Source organism: Rhinolophus sinicus, linkage group LG02 (assembly GCF_036562045.2).
Source record: "Rhinolophus sinicus isolate RSC01 linkage group LG02, ASM3656204v1, whole genome shotgun sequence".
NCBI lineage: Eukaryota > Metazoa > Chordata > Mammalia > Chiroptera > Rhinolophidae > Rhinolophus > Rhinolophus sinicus.
Window position 1 is genome coordinate 182,524,258 of NC_133752.1, and position 23,649 is coordinate 182,547,906.

At 38.9% G+C, this 23,649-nt stretch overlaps 2 protein-coding genes and 1 long non-coding RNA gene across 11 annotated transcripts in view; 2 read left to right on the forward strand and 1 right to left on the reverse strand.

Annotated features, from left to right (window-relative positions):
* Nucleotides 1-2,599, forward strand: part of NR1H4 (nuclear receptor subfamily 1 group H member 4) — a 67,669-nt gene extending 65,070 nt beyond the window's left edge. For all 8 annotated transcript variants that reach the window (XM_019732179.2, XM_074326209.1, XM_019732178.2 and 5 more), the window contains 2 exons: nucleotides 310-423; nucleotides 1,981-2,599. In XM_019732179.2, the coding sequence (XP_019587738.1) occupies nucleotides 310-423; nucleotides 1,981-2,219 (353 nt within the window). In that variant the 3' untranslated portion in view covers nucleotides 2,220-2,599. The remainder of the gene's footprint in view (nucleotides 1-309; nucleotides 424-1,980) is intronic.
* An 8,817-nt stretch (nucleotides 2,600-11,416) lies between these two features.
* Nucleotides 11,417-23,649, forward strand: part of GAS2L3 (growth arrest specific 2 like 3) — a 34,867-nt gene continuing 22,634 nt past the window's right edge. The window contains exons 1-2 of one of the 2 annotated variants that reach the window (XM_019732206.2): nucleotides 11,417-12,094; nucleotides 23,082-23,128. In XM_019732206.2, the coding sequence (XP_019587765.2) occupies nucleotides 23,111-23,128 (18 nt within the window). In that variant the 5' untranslated portion in view covers nucleotides 11,417-12,094; nucleotides 23,082-23,110. Of the gene's footprint in view, nucleotides 12,095-21,684; nucleotides 21,984-23,081; nucleotides 23,129-23,649 lie in introns of those variants that run through there. The other variant, XM_019732207.2, reaches the window with a different exon arrangement.
* Nucleotides 15,436-20,409, reverse strand: LOC141568827 (uncharacterized). The gene is made up of 2 exons (XR_012492043.1): nucleotides 20,256-20,409; nucleotides 15,436-16,173 (listed from the first exon to the last, which is right to left on the reverse strand). It is a non-coding gene; the product is annotated as an uncharacterized LOC141568827 (long non-coding RNA).

Sequence of the window (23,649 nt, forward strand, 5' to 3'; positions counted from 1 at the left end):
GATTCTTTGGCAATTCACGAACGTTATCCTTTATTGTCAGACAGTAGTGACTAAAACAAAGACACTGCCAAAATCAAAGACATACAAATCATTGATTAGGTTACATTTTGAGGATTTTGTTAGCTGACCCTCTGCAATGTTTTGCCTTTGGCCAGGACATATAATATACGAGTATGGTCATTATTTGAATGTGTGCATATGGGTGCAAATATTAATCTGTGTGTATATATGATGTGTTTGTAATTTTACATTTTTCAGTCATTCAAAAATTTTACTATACCTCTGCAATTTTTCAACATTCCCCCATAGGTATCTCTGATGAATATATAACTCCAATGTTTAGTTTTTATAAAAGTGTGGCAGAATTGAAAATGACTCAAGAAGAGTATGCTCTGCTTACAGCAATCGTTATCCTCTCTCCAGGTAATTTCAATGTTACACTGTTATGTTTATGCTATTTGCTCATTTTCCCCTAGTATAATCATAACAATGCTTATTAAAGATAATCTGGAAAACACAGAAACATAAAGAAAAAGTAAAATAGCCTATAATCCCACCACTCAACTTGAATCATGTTAACATTTCAGTGTATTTATTCTTAGCCTTTTTTTCTAAACCTCACACTCATTCATTCAATAAATGCATTTTGAACACCTACTCTGCAATAATCATGGTTCTAGACATTGGGGGAAATAACAGTAAAGAAACAGGCAGGATACAGCTACATGCAGCTCACATTCTACTAGGGTGAGAAAGACAATAAATGAAGAAACAAAAACAATTTTCAGGAGGTGGAAAATGCTGCAAAACATAAGATGAGAACAGAAAGAAAGAAAGTCTCAGCAGAATGCTATTTTAATTAGTGCCAGGATTGGCTTTTCCAATGAGCAGGGACCTAAATGAAATTACATACTTTTTGACATAATAGAGAACATACTGTCTTTTTTTTTTCAATTATAGTTGACATTCAATATTATTTTATATTAATTTCAGTTGTACAGCATAGTGGTTAGACATTTATGTAATTTACGAAGTGATCCCCCTGATAAGCCTAGTACCCACCTGGCACTATACATAGTTATTACAATAGTATAGACTATATTCCCTATGCTGTGCTTTACATCTCCATGACTATTTTATAACTACCAATTTGTACTTCTTAGTCCCTTCAACTTTTTCACCCAGCCTCCCAACCCCCAATCTGGCAACCATTGGTTTGGGAATGTACTGTCTTTTTTTGGTCTCTTTTTTTTTTTTAAGTTTACTTTTCTTCAAAAGTATTCTCCCATGTTATCAAAAAATTATACTCATAAAAGTTTTTGTAATGCATATATCTTATTCCATTGTATTGATAATCATTTAATTAATCTTTACCATATGTTTGGATATTCAGGATGCTTCCAATTTTTTGTTGTTTTAAACAATGTTGAAATGAATACCTTTAGACACAAAATTTTTCTATACTTATTGGTTAATTACTTGGGAGTAACTGATGCCACATGCATTATAAAACATAATTACAATGTTAGCCTTAAATCATTTGTATACATGACATTGAGGCAGAAGGTAGTTGTTACTTTGTTTTACCATAAAAATTATAATTTAAAAAATAACAACTTTCTGGCAGTACCTGTTAAAGTTACACATGGATATGCCCTAGTACCCAGCGATTCCAGTTCTTGGAATATACCCATCAGAAATGATGCTTATATCCACCAAATGAGTTACATTTGGGGACGCTGATTGGAAGGAGAATTTAGGGAGGCTTCTGAGGCAGTAAATATTCTATATCTTGATCTGGTTGTGATTACATGAGTATATGTGTGTGTAAAAATTCAACAGGTTGAACACGTCATTTATACATTTTAAGTGCACAACATTTGTAAGTAATACTTTTAAAAGGTTAGCGTTGTTACAATTATACCAAAGTTATATTTTCCACTTTTTAATTTTGTGATTTTGTTTTAAACTTCAAAACAGACAGACAATATATAAAGGATAGAGAGGCAGTAGAGAAGCTTCAGGAACCACTGCTGGATGTGCTACAAAAGTTGTGCAAGATTCATCAGCCTGAAAATCCTCAACATTTTGCCTGTCTCCTGGGTCGCCTGACGGAGTTGCGGACATTCAATCATCACCATGCAGAGATGCTGATGTCATGGAGAGTGAACGACCACAAGTTCACCCCACTTCTCTGTGAGATCTGGGATGTGCAGTGATGAGCATCCCAGGGGGGCAGGGTCTAGCTCTCTCTTTGCCTCAGCATATAAATCTGATGTATAACTTTCCTTTATTTCACTTGTACCTGGTTTCGCACAAGAATTTTGATGAATATTTATGTAGTAATTATCTAACTTCCACAATTGTACATATGGGGCTAGATAGAATTACTTTCTCTACATTGTATTTTACATGGCTTCAGGGAATCTTTTATTCTAATTGGCATGCCCTGTTTGCCTAATTAAATTGATCATTATTTCAATTCTGTCTATTGAAATAGGGAAAAATCTCATTTTGCTCTTCATCTTACCTTATTGTATATATTTTATTAAAGAGTTAGTTATGTGCAATTTTGGCAATAAACTAAACATAATGGCAACAGGCTTTTATTTGGGTACACAATTTGAAAATATGCAAACTCTTATTTCTTTACATGATGAATGACATCCTATTGAGCCTGAGGGGATACGTTACACAAAAGATAAACACTCACAACATAAATGGTACTTATTCATCCCTGGAGAAGCCCTGGTGAATATTCAGTCATTTGTAGTAGCGCTCTGATCATTTCATTTTCTTTGAAGTTCAAAGAGACTAGAATACTATACAGAAAAGTTAATGATTCTCACATAAAATATTCTCCCAAGCATGTTTAGTTATGCTCTTAGGGGAAACACTTCCCATAGTTAGGTTCTTGAGGCAGCATTTACAAATTCAGAACATGGAGATAACTCCAGTGATGGGTCGTTCCCTTTTCTGTGTTAAAAGTGCTCAAGTTTGGCTTCAGTGCATATAATTAATCATTTCTTTGTTTTGTTTTGCTTTTGGAAAACACTCCTTCAGCCCAGTGCACAGCTGTTGTATACTTCTCCCAAAGCAGGAATTAGTTCATTTCCTTCCTTCATTGTTATACTGTTGCATTCTTCTCCCCATTATCCTTTGGTGAACACAATAAAACACCTAAATGTAATGGACTTATATCTCCCTTCCTCCTGAGGTCAGCCAAAGTGGACCTTGCTTAGCAAGGAAATGTTTTCTTTTTTTTTTTTTCAATATTAAAATACCAGAGCAACCCTGAAGTCCTAAAAATAGACAGTGAAAAAGAGAGTGAGTTATGGCTAGCATCAGTTGGGTTCCATCTGCTACAGCAACGAAAAAAGACTTGGGTCCCCACTAAGTCCAAGTTTCTTTTGCTAAGCTCCATGGGAGATACAAAATGATTAAGACACAGCAATTGCCTGGAGAGGCTTACAAAGAACAGAGGAATGTGGTAAGGCTCAACTGGGAAAGGCTCGTGGATGAGGTGGCACTGCCCCTGGGCTTGGAAGGATAACCACGGTTTCCTGGGGTCAGGGTAAGAGGGAACGTGATTCAAGGTGAAAGAGGTGGCAGGAGCAAAAGGAGGGAGGTAGGGAGTTGTACAGATGTTAAAAGACCACAAATAATGTAAGAGGAGAGAGAGAGGGGGTACAGTCCCTGTCTAAGCTTCAGTCTCACGATTGTAAAGTGAAGGTATCAGCACCTACCATCTAACGGGTTTTACCTGATGAATGAAGAGTTAAGTGGGAAGTCGTAGTCCGACCAGGGGAGGGGACGGTGAGAAAAGGACATTTAGACGACAGAGAAGTAAATTTCTGAATGCCTGAAGGAGTAGAACTGGTTTGGGGAACTGAGTGTGGTTTGGTATCTCCAGATCGCAAGACATCTAGGGGGAAAGTAGTGGAAAATGAGCTAGAACTGCTGGGGCACTACAGACAGAGCTAGGAGTTAATCCTGGAGGTCTGGATTTTTTTCAATTGGTTAAGATCTTGTAATAGCAAATAATAATGCTTCTCATGAGGAAAACTTATTGTGATACAGTAAGAAATATATTTTTGGTTTTCGTCCCCAGTTCCTGACACAGAGTTTCTAAAACTTTTGGAATTTCCTGAATGATAGGAACATCTTTCATTATTCATTACAAGCCCCTTTCAACCATACCTGCATTTATGCTAATAAGGTGAATCTGTGTGGACTTCTAGATGCTTCCAGGTGTGGGCTGGTTGCCACAGGTTAGAGGGTTGGAACTTTCAGCCCCATCCCAGGCCTCTGGGGAGGGGGAGGAGTCCCGAGATTGAGGTCAATCACGAATGATTGATGATTTCATCAATCATGCCTTTGTAACGGAACACCCATAAAACCCATAAATGATGGGACTTTGAAGAGCTTCTGGGTCTGTGAACACATCGAGGTGTTGGTGGGGAAGGGTATGTGTGATGGAGAGAACATGGAAACTACATGCTCTCTTCCTACCGGGCCCCCATCTCTCCAAGCCATACCTTACCATCTGCCCCTTCCATTTCTCTTCCTGAGTCGTATTCTTTACGATAGACTTGTAATAGTAAGTAAACTGTTTTCCTGTATTCTGTAAGCCATACTAGAAAATTATTGAACCTGAGAAGGGAGTTGTGGGAAACCTTGGATTATAGCCAGTTGGTCAGAGTACAGGTGATAACCTGGGACCTACAGGGCAGGGACTGTCTCCAGGTAGTTAGTGTCAGAATTGAATTGGATTGTAGGACACCCAGTTGGTGTCAGAACTGATTGTTGGTGTGGAAAAGACCCATACATTTGGTGTCAGAACTGTCAGCAGAACAGTTCACTAATGGATTTTTTTTTTTCAGAAAGAATTTTTGTGAGACTTTAACAAAAAGTGAAGGAGTAAAATAAAGAGAAAAAGAACAGTAAGAATTTGTAATCAGATATCAATTTATGAAGAAATATGGCAGAATCGAGTTTTAAGGTCAGAAAATGTGTATCATTGACACAGAGTATCACAGAAGCAGATCTACTAGTAATTAGCCTTGTGACCTTGGGGGGAAAAATTTAAACTCTCTTAGACTCAGTTTCCTTATGTGTAAAATGTGGACAATATGATAGTCCTACCTCACAGGGTTGACCTGAAAGTTAAGCACGATAGTGTCTCAAAAGTAATTTACTTGACAAACATGTCAGTACTAAGCACCCAGGAAATTATAGCTACTGTTATTATTATTATTAAAATTGACTGCCATAAGCTGCTATTACTGGTGTTGTATTTCTAAATATCTCTTGAGCTTTGATGTAATAGAGTGATGGTAGTAAACAGAACAGGAAAACCGTCTCCAATCTTATGTTATCTACAGTATAGTAAAGGAGACAGACAAGAAATAAGTACATAAAAATGAAATAAGTACAAATTGTGCTAAGTGTTCTGAAAGAAAGGCATCACCCTTTCTCTGATGTACACTTTTATGAACCATTAAAACAACGTTTTTCTAAAACACAAATCTGGTTATGTGCCAATGTGGTTTACCATTAGCTTCAGCAAAACCTCTTAACTCTGAGGCAGAGCAATTTAGCTGTTGAGTCTCTTCACTCTCAGGTCCTACTCCAGCCTGTCTCTTGCCCCTGCCTAAATTCTAGGTCCAGATAAAATACCTTTCCCAGAATGCTATGTTCTATTCAACTCAGTGAGAAACGAAGACAGGATGGGAAAAAGACAAAGCGTTTTCCTCATTCTCTCCCTTTCCTTTCTCCCTCTATTCCAATGGGTTATAACCGGAGGTGATTTTGTCTCCCAGGGGACAATTGGCACTGTCTGGAGACAGTTTGGGTTGTCATAACAGGGGATAGAGATACTATTGGCATTTAGTGAATAGGGGCCAGGGATGTTGTTAAACATCCTACAATGAACAGAATGATCTCAGACGACAATTATCTAGCCCAAAATACCAGTAGTGCTGAGGTTGCTGTTTTCTCCCAAGAAGACATGACCTCTACACTGTACTTTCCTCTGACTTGATCTAGCTTCACCATTGTTTTCTCTTGGTGATGGTTTTCTAGTTTGTATCAACATTATGGACAGTCATATTATTAATGAATCTGACTACAGGATATGAACAACTGATTTCATTCTATAGCAGAATTTTACTTTTACTTTCTCCTATTTTTTTTTAACAAGAAATCTATAATTTATTCTTTCTTTTTCTTTATTGTGGAAAAGAACACATTCAGTAAATTGTCAAATATCACATACCACATTTGGGTGTTAATTATTGTAGTATTTGTTCTTTTTGGACACCCAGAATTGATTGCCTTTACTTATGACAAGAGTACTCTGATTTCCTCAGGGGGACCACACCCTTTCATTTTCCTAGTCCTTGTGTTTTGGATGGAATTGATTCTAACCCCAGCTTAGGAGTTGGAAATCTGACTCAGACATAAGCAATCAGAGCATCACACATCTTAGGCCACAGTGAATGGTTTAGCATTGGGCATGTGACCCATTTAGAGAAAATGAGATATTTTGCCTGGAGTCTTATTGGGAGGCAGGTAGTGCTGGTCAGTTGCTCATGTCTGTTGTATTTATTGTTCCAAATTCTTCACTCTCTCCCTGTAATAGAATTATATGCCCAGGGCTCCTTTGCCTGTGAATTTCTAGTGCCTCTCATAAGAGTAGACGGAGTATTTGTCCAGGCCCATTAATGTTGGTCATGTCAATGTGACTTGTTTTGGGCCATGGAATGTGGGTGGAAGTGACAGTATGCCAGTTCTGAACTGAGTCCTTAAGAGACATGACATGTTTTTTTCTGCTTGCTGCTCTTACACTTTGCCATCTGCCGTGTTAAGAGGATGCCCTGGATAACTGCAAGTCCCAGAGCGAGAGATAAAAGGAACAGACCTAAACCCAACACACAGTTTTAAGCAGAGCCCTTTCCCTTGATTATGAGCTTACAGATCCACAAGCAAGAAAAATCAATGTTTATTACTGTAAGCCACTGAGAGTTGGGAGTTGTTTATTATATAGCATTATCAGAGCCAAAACCTAAATAATACATCCTATTTGTGTTCCGATCATTCCTCCCCTTGCCTCTGCTCATATTGGGAGGGAGGGCTAACCCTGCATTTTGCAGGTTCTTCTATCAGCTGGCTCTGGCTAGGTGCAATTGGTGGAAGATTGGATGACAGAAAGGCAAAAGCTGGGGTATTTCTCTCTTGCTCTCTCTGCCTCACATGGCATATCCGGTAATGACTACATCTCCTACTGGGCAAACCCTGCCTTAGTGCTGGTGGCCGTGCCTTTTGGACGACTCTTTTGACCCTCTAAGCCCAAGATGTAGTGGCTTCCTACTGTTGCTCATCTCTAAGTTTTCTCAACTGCTCCTGTTGATTGTCTCAGTTCTTCCATCTCTTCAGAAAACAAACTCCTGTGTTAAATCCCCTCCTTTTGAAGCACCTACAGTGGGTTATGTTTTCTGAGTTGAGCCTAACTATACCTGTACAGGTACTCACTTTTTTTGGTTAGACTCGAACCTAAGAGAATGTAGAACTTGAACTGCTGGAAACCATCTTGTAACCAGAGGGAGTCTGAATTCAATAAAACCAATATAAAAAGCAGAGCCATTTGAGACTGGATTCCGGTTACATTATTTGAAATTGTAGATTGAGCTTTGCCTAAAGCTTAGGTAGTTCTAGCCAGGAATTTCAATTACATGAGCCAATCATTCCCCCTTTTCATAAGTCAATTTGAGGATTTTTTTTTCTATCACATATAACTTATCTCTTACAGGAACACCCTGATTAGATTCAGGGCCCATCCCATTCCAATATGACCTCATCTTGACCCTTACCTTAATTACATCTGCAAAAATCTTATTTCCAAATAAGGTCATGTTCTGAGGTTTCAGGTGAACATGAATTTTGGAGGGGATACTATTCAACCCACTATGTACATATATTAATATTTTAGTATTAATAACAACTGTAATAAAATTTTACATCGTTGCATTACTTATGAGGTCTGACAATTAGGTTCCCGAACTTGTTGCAATGATGTTGCTAGCCTTTTTTGATATCAGAGGGATCATTCATTATGAATTTGTACCACTGGACAAACGGTTAACCAAGTTTACTATTTGGAAATACTGAAAATGCTGCATGAAAAAGACGAAATCAACCTGAACTTTTCACCAACAATTCATGCCTCTTGCATCACGACAATGCAACAGCTCACATGGCATTACTGTGAGGGAGTTTTTAGCCAATAAACAAATAACTATATTGGAACACCCTCCCTACTCATGATCTGGTCCCCAATGACTTCTGTCTTTACCCAAAGATAAAGGAAATATTGAAAGGAAGACATTTTGATGACATTCAGGACTTCAAGGGTAACATGATGACAGCTCTGATGGTCATTTCAGAAAAAGAGTTCTAAAATTGCTTTGAAGGGTGGACTAGGGCTGACATCGGTGCATAGCTTCCCAAGAGGAGTACTTCTAAGGTGACCATAGTGATACTCAACAAGGAGGTATGTAGCACTTTTTCTAGGATGAAGTCACAAACTTAATTGTCAGACCTCATATATATCTGTTAACATAAATTGGTAACGTTCCTTTAAGATAGAGCTTAGTATTGTTTTTCATATGGTTGGCTATCAATAGATTATCTGCAGAATGAGTAGTTTAATTGTGGATGAATAAAGATCTCTATTGCTGCAAAATTTTATCCAGTACATCACTCAAGGCACAATCCATAGATTGACAGTAATGGAAAAGGATTAAAAACAACAACAGCAGCAACCACAAAATGTAGAACAGAACAACTAATAAACCGATCAAAAGCAAAAATAAAATACCTCCAGCTATGGTATATTTTAAGCAGTAGAGCTTTTCTGTAGGACTGTGAAAGAGCCAAATCATATTTCAATATCCATGGGTTTTATAAGTATGAGAGACTCTTCTGTATTCTGTAGAGATGTGTAGTTAGATGAATGATTATTCCTAATGTAATAACTTAAATTTTAGATTTATAAGCACAGTACTTTCTTAAAGTGGGGAACATCTTCACAATTCTGGGAAAGTCAGAACTAATAGACTTTGTCATCTGATGGAAGCAAACTGATGAGGCTCGCGCTGCATGTTATAACCATGTCAATTTCAAGTAAAGCAAGAGTCTCTACAATATGGTTATTAACCTAACTACCAATTAGAAAATCTACACATGAAAGTATATTGTAGCTCATTAGGTAGAACCCTCAATTACTAACTGCAGTGTTAACACCAACGTAGGTAAGATGGTGAGTGCACTTTGGGAGTAGGGTATAACTATGAATTGATGTAAAAATGAGGTTGGGAAAGAAACAAAGAGAACTTTTTTATTCTTTATACAGAAGGGAAGAGCAACAAAAATCCAAGCATCTAGAAGGGAACTCCTCACCAAATCCCCACATTTAACCAGTGAAGAATATGCACTTAGAGAAGAGAAGTGATTTGCACAGACTGACTCTGGATTCACTTTCCAACATACTGTCTTGTATCTTTATAAAGAAGAGAAGTTACCAAGACAAACCAAATAGACAATGAAAATAAAAAGAAAGCAGCCATAAAATACCCTATTGCCAAAGTTACAGTAAGTAGTTTAGAAATACTAAGTAGTGGGGATGGGGAGGGGGGGGAGAGAGAGAGAGAGAGACAGAGAGAGAGAGAGGAATGTTTGTGTATATGATTCATATAGCATAGTTTCAACTTTTATAAGTGGTACTCAAATGTTTAGGCACATTGTATGCATGTACGAAAGAATAAAAGAACTGTGAACTAATGACTCATGAAACAAGATCTATGTAACACAATTTACTTATTTTCAAGGTTCTGTGGAGAAGTGTACATATTTTGATATTAGGGCTCAACAAATCCAATTTAAAGCCATGACTCTACTTGACATTTGGCTAAATGAAGTGGTTATGACAATTGCCCTTTTGTCTGAAATATAAACACTATAAAACATAGGTTGATTGGAACAACAGATCCTGTGAAAATCATCTATTGTAGTCATGGGCAGCAAAGTGGTCTGGAATCGACTTCTGTGAAAAAGCAACAACCACTGTCACTGTCAGGTATCAGGTTCAGTTACCACTTAAATGTCAACCTTTTGATGATTATCTTCACCCACCCACCCCAGAAGGTAAGCTTGGTGAGCACAGGACCCCTGTGTCAAGGTAGAGTCTGGTGAAGAGCTAGTGATCGATAGTATTTGTTGAATTGATTTCTCAAATCTGTTATCTCTGGCACCCATTTAATCAGCTTCAGACCTAACTTTCCAAATATCTTCAAAATACCTCTACCTACCCATTCTGCTCACAATTCAGACTGAACATACCCCAAACCAAAATGCATTATGCTTCTCTCAAAGCTATTCTCTCTGTATTCCTTAGATGGGTATTACTGTCACATAATAACCAAGTCCAGATAAGTCAGCCTCTTAGGTATCTCCAGACACCTCTTCCTCACCATCCCTTCTGAGATAGTTTAGGTAATTGTCATCTTTTAAGCCTTGGAATTGCTGCCAGTCTTACTCCTTTCTTCAAAAATCCTTGAAAATGATATTTTTTCTAAAACACAAATATGTTTATACCATTTCCTCATTAGAATCAATCCCAACTGTCTGCAAGAAATAATCTAACTCCATAGCACCTACCAGGCCTTTGATCTGTGCGTCCTCCTCTAGCCTCATCTATCTCCTGATCCCCAAACTTCAGTCATTCAAAGCTATTATTTCCAGAACATTCCAGGTACTCCCACACCTCTGGAACCTTGTTCTCTGGGCCTTTAACACACTCCTTACACCCAATTATACTCCCTCTTAGCAAATTCCTGTTCAGTCTTCAAAAGTCAACTCTTTTCAAACCTCTGACCATCACCCTCCAAGACTGTTAGATGTTCCCTCTTTCACAGGCTTCTATTGATTGAGCCTCTACCATGCTGCTGAGCATGTTGAAGGCAGGGACCATCTTCTTCATTTTAGTCTCTTCAGCAAACAGCAGTACCTCTTCCCTGTTTTTGATGAGTGAATGATGGAATAAATGCTAGAGAGAGACCATCATTCCAGGTCAATCCCCACACTTTACAGATGGGAAACGGAGTCCCAGAGATGTGACATGATTTGACAAAATTAAACTAACAATAGGAGAAGGGCCTAGACATCCAGGCTTTTGGCCATTGATTTTTTTATTTTTTGCTATTAACAAGCCACCTTTACAGTTATTACAGACCTATCTATTGTTACATTTAAGCCCAGTCTCTATTTTAATCTCAACCCTCTGAGCTGGTAAGCATATCTCATTGTGTTGAGGTTAGTTTTTCTCCCCTGGCGCCTGTGTTTTCTTAAGGAAGTGCCAACATCCCTTTTTTGCTTTCAGTTGTGGCCTGGAGTTACTGGATTCCTCTCCATCCCTCACCCCGACCCATCAGGAGAAGAGGGGCCTTTCTTCTGAAAGGTTTCTACTCAGGACTCCCATTCCTGCTGCGTGACAGTTTGTCTCCGGAAACCATGGCGACCTCAGTACAGCCAGATTGCGAGTGGATTAAAGGTTGGGAGGGGCTCTTAACGGATCAGGATAAAACAGGTCAACGCCCTTGAACTCTACAGGGCAACATTCCAGGATAAGAGGTTGATTCAACTCTCCTCCCTATGGTGACTAATAGGACGAACTGTTGGCTGCCGCTGAGGGGCCAGATGGGAGGACTTGCTCTGTAACCAACCCACTCAGTCTCCCGGTAAAAAGAGAAGCGTGGCCACCAAAGATGTGGGACGCCAAGCGGCGGAAGGCGTGGCACCCCCGTCTGACGGAGACGCGCGCGCAAGTCGCGTGTTTCCCGGGCGGACCCCGGGGGCGGGGCCTCCAGCCACACCCACTCTCCGCCTTCTGATTGGTCCCTTCGAAACAGGCGGCGGCTATTTTGCGGCAAACCCTAAGGCTGAGGCGGTGGTGGCGGTTGCTCTGGGGCGTGCAGGCACCGCACAGATTGAGCCGAGATGTCCCACAGGGAGAAGTAACCTTCCTGCGGCAGAGCGGGTGAGTATTTCCGTTTGCCTTCTCTTTCCCCCGCGAATTTCTACTCGCCTATGCCGGGCAGCCGTGCTGCAGCCTGAGGGTTTGTGGAAACCCCTGCGCTCAGCGGAGGAGAAGTGGTAGTTAGAGTGGGACCCCAAGCCGCGGAATCCAGGACGCTCTGCGATTGGGCCGCTGCGGGAGCCGCGTGCTCTGATTGGTTCCTGGGGCGGTCAAGGTGAAGTTACGCCTGCTTTTACCTGCCCACTCTAGTGCTGTGCGAGGGGCAACAGGTGTGCTTGGCGTGGCGGACCGCACGCAGGTGCAGGCGTGCTTGGCTGGGGAAGCGCTTCTGAGCCGCTACGGTCCTTGCTTTAGAACCCAAAGCGGGATCAGAGCCTGAAGCTAGTTTAGGGCCTCCAGGAGCACCCTCATCCCCGAGCGCCTAGCATCTTTAGGGTCAATGGATTCTTCAACAGAAACCCTCGGGAAGAATTGATGAAGTCACAGACCTTGGAAAGAGAACGCCACAGCCATTTCTTCCTACACTTTCTTCCCTATTTGTCGTCTCCAGTCCTTGCGAGGCCCAGATTTCCCAAATGGACAGAAAAGGAGATGTAACTGGAGGTTCGAGTGATGCTTTTCTACCCACACTCCTCCGTTTGCAGGGCTGCGTGGGGTGCGGGGGGGGGGGGGTGTTGTAGATTGCCTTGGAATTGGGAGGAAAGTTTTGAAGGGAATGCTTACCCATGCAGTCACCCCCGGCTCCTAACTAATCTTTTCAAACCAAGGGATTGACTCTTACGATTTAGAGTACTTGTGGAATGTATGGGCGGAGAAGCTGATTCAGTCGTTACTAACTGAAGAGATGGTGTTTTGCAGACTTAGTCAAGGTCAGAAGTTTAGGTTTTGCTTCGTTTGTGTGCTAATAACTACTCTCTCAAGATAAGCAGTTTGTGAACTGCTGCTATCTGATCACCTCTCTCGGCTCTTAAGTGAGCGAGAATTGGAATTCTCAGCCAGCTCAGGTTCCCTTTGGGAGGAGATGGGAATAGATCTGAATGAAAAAGTGGAAACTCTGGTGATAGTGTAGATAATGATACATATTGTCTATCTGACTCTTGTTTCAAAAACTCATTGAAAACTAATGGACTATGAATAGTAGGTGTCTGCGCTTTTGAGGTTACTGAATTAAAAATTGTATGTCTTTTTAGTGTAGCAGCGTTGCTAAGCATGCAGGCTCTGAAATCAGACTTTACTATGTGTGTGCCCTTAAGCAAGTTATTTAATCTTTCTAAGCCTACATTTCCTAATCTCTAAAAGAAGGTTAATAATAGTTCCTACCTTATTGATGTCAGGGTTGTTGTGAGGATTAAATGGAATAATCCGTATAACTAGTTTAGTACAGTGCCTGAAACATAGCTTTTAATATTTCTGTGCTGTTTAATTTGGATTAAAATTTTCAAGTTATCTCCAAAGGGTGGAGAGGAGCAGAAGCGAAGGTGGTGCCAAAGGTAGTGATAGTAATTATTCATTGATCAAGTTAATACATGCCAAGCACTTAAATATCCGGCCCATACTAAACACTCTTATCAAATACATTATTGCCTAGAATGTGCCAGGTTCTGTGTTCTAGGTGCTTTACTTCTGTTCTTTTTTAAGCTCTTAGTAATTCTGTGTAGTTGGTGTTACCTGCATGTTATAGGTGAGGAGACTGAAGCTGGGAGAAAGGAAATAACCTACTGAGGTCCACCAGAATTCAACCCAGACTGTCTCACTCAACGTCCAGCTTCTTTTTTGTATCACACTGTCCTTACATTTATATTCCCAGCATTAAGCAACTTCTCTATACAGAGTTGTTCGTAGGACCCAGGTTCATTTCTGCTGTGGGTATGGATTTATTTTGAATATTTTGTTAATGGAAAAAAATGAGAAATAACTTGTGATGGTAAATCAAAGTGTGTGATGAGAGTAATGTCAACAATATACATGATATTACTAAAAAACTAAAGGAGTCCAATTGGTGTGGCGAGAATTGGTCAGTTCTGAAGTAATGTTTCCTAATTTATATTTTCCCATTTAGTTTTTGCTTATTCACTATATTTTTACTAAACAGCACTCTTCTAGTATCTTTTTTCCCCCTGTGACTCATTTTAAGTTTGTGGAGATAAGAGAAGGAAGTTGTTATTTCAATAATTTTTTTCAAGCCAACTGTAAATGAGGAAAGTTACGGATTAAGGTTACTGTGCATTATTATATTTTATTTCTTACAGTAACATGTCCGTGTAGGCATTTCTGGTGTGTGTGTGTTTTACTTATTATTTGTTGCTTTTTACACTTTGATATCAGATACATCTTTACATACCTAATGAACCACGTGATGTACGTGGGATTTGTGAGAATAGGAAACTTGTTTCACTTTGAGTTTCCCTATTTTGAATTGAAGTTTAACTGCCATAGAGAAATGCCACAAAATTATGATTTCTTTAGTATTTTTCCTAAAAATTAAAAAAGTTTTCTCATATTATTACATTGTTACAGAGGAGGTTTTAACAGAAAGTTACCATGTATTTCATAAATGAATTACTAATTTCCAAAGAACTAGAATGTAATAAAGTGGAGTAGATATGCTAAACGTAATTTCATCTTTGTTGATGAAAGTGTCATAGGAATTTACCGGATTATAACCATCAGTAATATGGTGGATATTGCTGTAGTGCTGACTGATAGAAACTTCTGCCTACTATCACATAACATAAACTTCTGTAAAAAAGTGTAATATTAGCTATAGTGAAGGGCTCACTTTATGTAGTTTTAAACCTAATAACATTTGTTTTCCCTTGATGGATGACTTGTTAATATTTTTGATTCCCAAAACAAAATTGGCTGTTGAGAAATGGTTTAAATATATTCAGAAGTTTTTGTTTTACACACACACACACACAATTTAGAAAACATTGTGATCCCAGTAACAATTATATATATTGCCTTGCAGATTGCTTTTGGTTGCATAAGATATAATAAATGTCTTTTAATATTAGTAGATGCAGTTCTACCTTATTTTTTAAATGGCTAACTGAATCCACTGTCTGAATGTCCTTTAAGTTATTTGAGCAGTTTTCTGCAAATGGATACTTACTATTGTGTTTACATTTCTTTATATTAGTGTGTGTGTGTTTTCCATAGAGTCTTTTAGTCTATGATATATAAAGGAAAACTGATTTTAAGTTCTTTTAAATATTTTTGTATCCCACATTTCATGACAAATTAATAATTCTGTCTAATATAAAATTAAGTTATTCAGGTTGAATCTCTGCCAAACAGTGCAAGAAGAAAATTTCAAATAAAAAAATCAAAGACTCCCAGCAAATGAACAGCCTCTATATTTATTTTACACATAATACGTGATGTTTTATTAAACTGTAACAATCTTATTTCTTTCTCTTAAAGTCTTCATCTGGCTTGGGAAGCTGCCTTTCCCCTAAATGAATACACCACAGATTTATTTCATTATTGTTTCATATTCCTTTTAGTTATAAATACAATATTTATTGTATTTAGGAGTAATCCCAATATTAATTTTAGCACTGATTTCTACATAGAAGTAGAAGGGATGGAGACTGTTACCCCTTGAGGATCTTATTTTAAGAAATATAGAGTACAGTAAAATCGAAGCATATATCACTCTATAACCTACATTGGGGAGGGGATTCAGGGGCACTCTTTAGAGGAATTGAATGTGAAGGACAGGTAGAAGCGAGTCTGGAAGAGGAGGAAGAGAGTGTTCCATGTAGATGGGTCAGCTTGTGCAAAGACGCAGAAATGAGAGAGCATGGTGGTCTAAGCAAAGTTCAATATGGCTGGCGTGTAAGGGTCAAGAGATGAGGCTGGAGGGGATCCTGTAAGGCTTTGTTTGCTTTGTTAAGGAGTATGGGCCTTATCTCAAAGGCAGTAAAGAGGCATTTAGGGCTGTAAGCAGAAGAGTAGTACCATGTCCTCAGACGGGAGTTTGTGAAGGATCGCTGTGGCTGCAACATGAAGAACAGGTTGGAGGCTTAAAAGGCTGGAGAGAGGGTGAGTGGTTGGAGGCTGTTTCAGTAAACCTGGAGGAAGATGAGGGCAGCTTGAATTAGAGGAGTGGTTATAGGCACTGAAGAGAAAATTTAGAAGTAGAAGCAACAAGATATGGTCATTGACTGTTTCGGCTGAGGAAGAGGTAGAGGTGTGAGAGAGGAAGGGATAAAGGATGCCTCGGTAACTGGGTGAGTCTTGGTGTCATTCCCCGAGATGGGAAACACAGGAAACCTTTGTAAATATTTAAATGAGTGAATGAATGAAAAGTGATCTCAGATACACAAAGGCAGGAGCATTTGATGTTGATGATGGTGGTGATGGTGGTGATGATAGCAAACACTGCACTCACAGTGGGTTTTACCTGTAAATTTTGCATCTGTTCTTTTTTTAACCTGGTGTCCTTTTCTCATTGCTTCAACATACTGGGCTCACTGTGTCTTCTAATCATGTTTTGCTTTCTCTAGGTTAGGTCAAATGTCTTGACCCTCTGGACAAATCTTTCTTTCTTCACTTAAGTGTTGTTAGTTTCCTATTACTGCTGTGACACATAACCACAAACTTAGTGGTTTAAAACAACACAAATTTATTAACTTATAGTTGGGAGGACAAAAATCTGAAATGAGCTTTAAAAAAAAAAAGATGTCGGTAGGACCGTGTTCCTTCTGGAGGCTGCAGAGGAGAGTCCATTTCTTTCCCTTCTCCGTTTTCCAGAGGGCACCAGCATTCCTGGGCCCCTTCCTCCATCTTCAAAGCCAGCAGCATAATCACTCAAATCTCCGCCTCTTTCTCTGCCTCTCTTGCATCATGGTACCTATCACCTTCTCTCTCTCTGCTTCTGTTCTCACATGGCCTCCTCTGACTCTGATGCTTCCGCGTCTTTCTTCTAAGGACTCTTGTGATTACACTGGGCCCACAGGATAATCTCCCATGTTAAGGTCCTTAATTGACTCAATGTGCAAGGTCTGTTTTGCCCATGAATGCAGTATATTCACAGGTTCTGGGGATTAGGACGCAGACATCTTGGGGGACCATTATATTGTCTACCACAAATGGAGTTTATTTAAGTGTAATAGAAATGTGCTGCCCACTGGGCAGTCGTATGAATCCCTGAGTAGCACACCGTCCCAGGAATCCTTGCTCCTTGGCACAGCTACTCTATCCTGTGTACTTGGACCCCCTGCCTCCACCCCAGTCCTAGTAATTTTTTTCTTAGTGATTCTGCTGGTATATCAGGCAGCCTGCTTGACCTATTTCTCCTTGGCCATGTTGGGTGAGAGGCAAAGTCAATTGATCAATTCAGGTTGCATAATAAAAATAAAAAATAATAATACCACAAAAGGTGTACTTTCAGACACTCATCTACTACGTGGCTGCCTCCGAGCTTTGCTGTTATATTTCTTCTATGGCACAAACTCTGTGGAGAAGGGAGACAACCCAGTGTTTCCTAGCAATTTTCACATTTCTCTTACCAAAATGTTTCCTAAACTTCCTAGGCTTGGATACTTCTGTCAACACTATGTCCAACAGCAGTCCAGGAACTTGTACTTGGCCAAGCAATGTACAGAAAAAACTCAAAATAACATAAAGCACTCACTGTAAAGGCAAGTGATTGAGAGAAATGCTATGTGACTTCAAGAGCTACAGATACAATTAATTCAGGTGGATCAGGGAGGGCTACTGGGAAGAGGTAAATCAAAGAAATTATATTCCTGGATTAGTTGAGAAGAGGAGGGATCTCTTCAATTATTCCTTCCCTATCTCCTTTGCTGACTCTTTCTCTCATGTCTAAATGTTGGATTTTCACAGGACTTGTTCTTAGACCCCTAGCACTGCTTTCTTCGTTCTTCATTTCTTTCTCAGGTCATCTCGTTCTTTCCAGTGGCTTTACCTCCCAAGTGTTTGCTGACAATTTCTATCTCCTTAACTTTCTTTTTAGCTCTAGATTAGTATTTCCAACTGCCAACCTGATATTGCCACTTGAGTGTCTTTAAAGGTTTCTCAAATTAACCATGACCCAAACACTTCTGACCTGTCTATCCTGCACCCCCCAGCCCCGTTTCAGTCTGTTCAGACTCCCGTCGTCCTTATCTCAGTAACTGCTACCACCATCTATTTGCTCAGTTGCTGAAGCCAGAAAACTGGGAATCATTCTTGACACTTCACTCTGCTCTTACATCCCTCACTTTCACCCCTCCATCGCTAACCATTATCAAGTCTTGCTTTTAACTCCAAAATAGATATCACATGCCTCCGCTTCTCCGCAGTGGAGACACGTCAGCATTCAAGCTCAGTCACCATCAGTTGTCACTGAACTCTGCAGTGGATTCCTGACTCTTCCCCTGCCAGGTTTACTGTCCAGCTCATTTCCTACATGCTCCATTTCTTTTGCTCTCGGTTCCTCCTTTTCTCACTGTTTCCCCTAGTGCTTTTTCCCAGATCTCTGTTCACCCTTCCTTCTGTTTTCTCCTGCTTTCTGTTAAACCCGTCACTATTTCACTCCCATGCTTTTCTCTCCCTCTCAGCTCTTTTAACCCTATGAATTAGATTATGTTTCTCCCTGGGTGAAAAGTCTTCCTTGGCTTCCCGCTGCACGTAGAATGAAATCTAATTGTCTCAGCATGGCCCTGTGTGATGGGGGCCGCTGCCTGCCTTCTCAACCCTGCCCTAAGCCACACATTCTCCAGCTTCCGCCATACCGGCTTCTTTCCGTTCTTGGAATGTGCCAACCTCTTTCTGTGTCCAGAGTCCTTACAAAAAATTACGCTCTATGCATAAAACTCTTCCTCCTCTCTCTCCCTGTCCAATTCCTACCATTCTTCAAATTCATGTTTTTCCTCCAGCAAAACCATTTCTCACCACTCTAAGTGTCAAGTAGGCCCCTGATGTTTCTCTCTTCTTTCCTTCACAACTATGATTTAACATTGTGTGTTCCATGTGTGTATTCCCTACGTACACAAATGAATGTATTAGCTCCGTACAGGCAGCCACATCTGTCATGTTCATCACTGTGTCTCTTGCTTGTGTGCCTAGTTCAGTAAAGGGTGTAAATGCTGTTGAATAAATGAGTGCCCCCCACATGACAAAGCAGGTAGCCCGAACAGTGATAGAGCCACAGAAATGAGCAAAACTGAGGACAGTGAGGGGACAGACAGGCTGACTGGGGCAGAGCACCTATGTGGGATAAACTCCCGGAGACTTCTGTTCTAGCAGGAGAACTGGACGTCACAAATTCATGTCTCAGTATCCCCCTAGTTATGATGTGGGTATTTTAAAGCTTTTACTTTCATTGAAAACCTTCATTGATAAAGCTTGTACTTTCATTGACATGATAACTATCATATTTATTTTTATGATAGTAAAAGAAGCTTTCCAAATTACATTTAATATTTTCTAAGTATTATTAGCCTTGTTTTCTCATCTTTTTAAACTGATAAATTATAATAAAGGAACTATAATTATGTCTCATTACTCACAACAACTCACTAGTTAAGTGCTAGCTGTGTGTCAGGTACTTCATTTGTATCATCCTATTTAGCCTTGACAACAACCGTATGAGGGAATTGGTGGTATCCCATTTTGCAGATGGGAATACTGAAGCTCAGAGAAGTTAACCACCTCAATGGCCTATAGCTAATAGGTGCTGGGGCAGCTACTTTCTACCGCAGTGCTGTTTCTATGGAGAGTTACTTTAGCACAAATATGAAATATGTTTAGTATGGATATAGCATTTCTATTTCTTTCTGTTAGGCAATCAGGAAATATTTTACTCAAAAAATTTAAAGCTGAGAAAGTTGTTTTTTTTTTTTTCCTTGAACAAATCAGAGAGGATATCTTCTTCAACTAGTTTTCTCATAGCTTATTAAAAAACAAATGTGTTTTCACATACAGAAAGGCATGTAGAGACTAGTATAATAACACCTGTGTTCTCACCACTTCTTGGAATTAGGTCTTACTAGTACCTCTATCCATCCCTCCCCAACCTCATCTTCCTCCTGCTTCTCAGTAGGCACCACTGTCCCAGCTTTGGCGTTTTTATGGTGTACCGGCTGCGTGCTGAACGTATATGCGTTGCAGTGGCCATTGATGCTACTATTTTTCTTAAGAAACTTACCTTATTTCTTAGCTTCTTTTGCTGTTCTTTTCTAAGTTGACCCTTGATTTGTACCAGGACTGAGCCATGCCACCTTCTGCCCTCCCCACCGTGTCCTATAATGTGGGTGAGGAGTAAAAATGTACTCAGCTTCAGAGCCTACAGCTGTGGGGCAAAGGGTCCGTTCAACAGGTTGGCATTTTCTCCCATCGGGATCTGAAGTCACATGGGTGTGAAGAGCCTTACCAAAAATAGCCCTGAGGACCCATGACTCAAACTTTTTAAGATGAGTGGATTAGGCCCAGATCCTGTTCCTGTTTCAGGTGGATGAGCACATTCTGTGTTTCTCACATTTCTCCCAGGTTCGAAAATTAAGTGGAGCAGTAGTCTTCACTTATGATCTCTGCGTAAGCTCCTTGTCTTGTGCAAGATTCTCAGCTGGGTCAGAATATAGTCTGGACGTGGTCACATGAGAGGTCTTTTTTTCCTCCAAATCTAAGGGAAAAGACTTCCTCAAGTAAGCAAACACTTGAAGGAGACGTCTCCAAAAAGAGAAGGACAAAAATAGAAACAAAATAAAGCCAAAAAGTTTCTAATTAAGATGTAGCTTCAAAAATGAAGTGTTGCCGATTCAGTATAGTTGGTTTACGGGGGGGAAAAAATAGAGACTGAGACTTTCAGGGAAAGATAGGAAATAGGAAAATACGTACTAAAATGAGTTTGAAGCAATCAAGAATTGTGAATTGTGATGCAGATTGAGGGCTGGGGCTTACTATAGAAAAGACTGCTGCTTTGGGGATTAAATGCCTGAGACACAAAAATGATTTAGAAAGAGAATAATGAATGACTAGAAAATATCAGTAACTGGCCCTTAGTGTTTGGGACACAAGGAGTACTCATGAATTAATTGATGATTCACTGACACAATCTCATCAGTTTATAAAAGTTTTCCTGTCAAACCATATATCTATGTACATGATAGGTTTTCATCACATAAGAAGTTATGTTGTAATTTACCTGAGTACTTACCTGAGTATGTTATTAAAGAATTTCTTTTTAAAGGTAATCCAGATGGGTTCTCTTTTTGTCATCTTAAAAGCAGTTCTTTCTATTGCACAAGAAGGAATGATTCAAGAAGTATATATAAAAAAGGCTTTTCTGCTAAAGTTTGAGCGAACGTTGTACACAAATTCTTCATTTCTTTCATAAAACTAATTTTGTTGAATTTTCCACGAAAAGTGCAACTACTGAACATTCTTGTGATAGCTTCTTTGTGAAAGTGTCGCTGTTCTTGATTTGCACACACGCCTTATAATTTCGGCCTTCTTTTGTTTGGGGTTGGCAGTTCCAACTGTTCCAGCTCTTGTCTGATTGTGTGGGACTCCTTATTTTAATGGGAGCAGCTTCTTTGCTGCATTTTTAAAAAATGGTCTCGGAAGCTCCTTACTGTGGATCTTTGTTGGGGACAAAGGATTATTTATGCTAAAGGAAAATGTATTCCCCACGGACTTAGCTCGTGGGAAGCATAACAAGCTCATTAGTAATGCTCAGTTGTGCTTTGGCCTTTTGCTGTGGTAGAGAGGGGAAAATGACATCAAAAAAGACATTCTGCTGTCCTTTTGCTTTCCTGCAAAGAAAATATGATGTAATATTAGATTTTTTAGTTGGGTTTAGCTCAAGTTCAACTTTGGTACCAGGAGAAATGTTCCTGAAAGGAAGGCAATATATATAGTTGGCACTGTGCATGAGGTATGTCTGGTATAACTTAGAGAAGAAAATAACTTTTGGAAACTGATAGCATTTTAGCCTTATAAACTGTTTGTTTTTTCTTAGAATCGCTTCATGCTGGTGTAAAAAATAACTACTGTATTATGCTGCTATAAGCAATTAAAAATCCTAAGTTTTATATATGTTAATTATTTTGAGTGTTTTTAAACTCTTCACTTTTTTTTCCTCTGAAAGTACATTAAAGAATTATTTAACCTAACTTAATTAATTCAAGTTGTGTGTTATTTTCCTTGTAGATTTCAAGAATATTACTTCGGAGCTAAATTCTGCTGTTTCTTTTGTGTTTTTGTTTTTAGCACCTCATGGAGAAACTCACTTATGAAAAATTATTATAGAAAGACATTGAATTTTGTTTCATAGTTAAAATTGATGTTTAGTTTGTTACCGTATCATCTGGCAAAAGAAGCTTATGGTTAAGCTTGTGAATTTATACAAAGTCCAGATGAACTTTATGATCACAATGTAAAGATCAGATGAGAGATACTTGACTTTTAGTATCAGTTATTGTGATATTTGTATTTATATTATATTTACATTATGTTTATAGGGGAAATTTCTTGGAGATTTTTATAGGGCTAAGTTTTATCGTAAACTTAACTTTATGCTTCAAGAATTCCTTTGAAGCCAGATATTTCAAGAATTGGCTTGCTTGAAATCATAAAATTAGTGAAACGTCCCACCAGCATTTTCATTTTTGGTAGATTAGCTAAAGAAGAGAGAGAGTCGGGAAAGAGAGGGAGAGAGGGAGAGAGGGAGAGGGAGAGGGAGCCTGTTCTCTCTATTGTATCACTTCTCTATCCTAGAAAAAACAATTACTTTGATACTAGTGCCAAAAACTACATATTAAAATGTGTTTCAGATTTTCCTGTTTCAAATGAGGAGTACTTTTATGAACTAAGAAGCTAGGAGTGATTATTGAATTCTTTTATAGTCAAATTATTCCAACTAGAAGAAAAAGTTTCAGGTGTTCAAATAAATCAGAATCCTTGTAATCTGAGGGTTTAGAAGGATAAGAAAGCTGTCATTGTGTGCATATTAATGTTCTGTTCTATTTTTCAGAAAAGCAGTTTCATTTCAGTATTGAGACCATGCAGCCTGCAATTCAAGTAAGTGTTTTTCTTGGAAAAAATATTTTTAAATTGTGAGATTAATATAATACAATTGTAATAATTAGTAAAATACTAAAATTATCAAAAGGTTTTTTATTGTACTAGTTTTTTTCAGTTTTTTAAAACTTGTATTAAATTTATTGGTGTGACTTTGGTTAGTAAAAGTAAAATTATGTAGTTTTCAGATGTACGTTTCTATAATACATCTATTTATTGCACTGTATGTACTAGTTTTTTAAAGCATCAAATTTTCATAACAGGAGTACTATATTTTGACTTTCTATTTCTGAGAATATTTTAATTTTAAGCCTATGTTGAATATTTGTAGGAATCACAAATACCATATTGGATATTTGTAAGAATCAAAAATACCCTAAGGTTGGTGGGTCCATCTGATTTATATTACTCTGGGGAAAGAATTGGAATATTTTATAGTTTTCCTCATTACAATTTAGTATATATTTATAGTTAAAGAGCTTTCCGTGAAAACAAATCTGAATTTTTTATTTTAGATAATT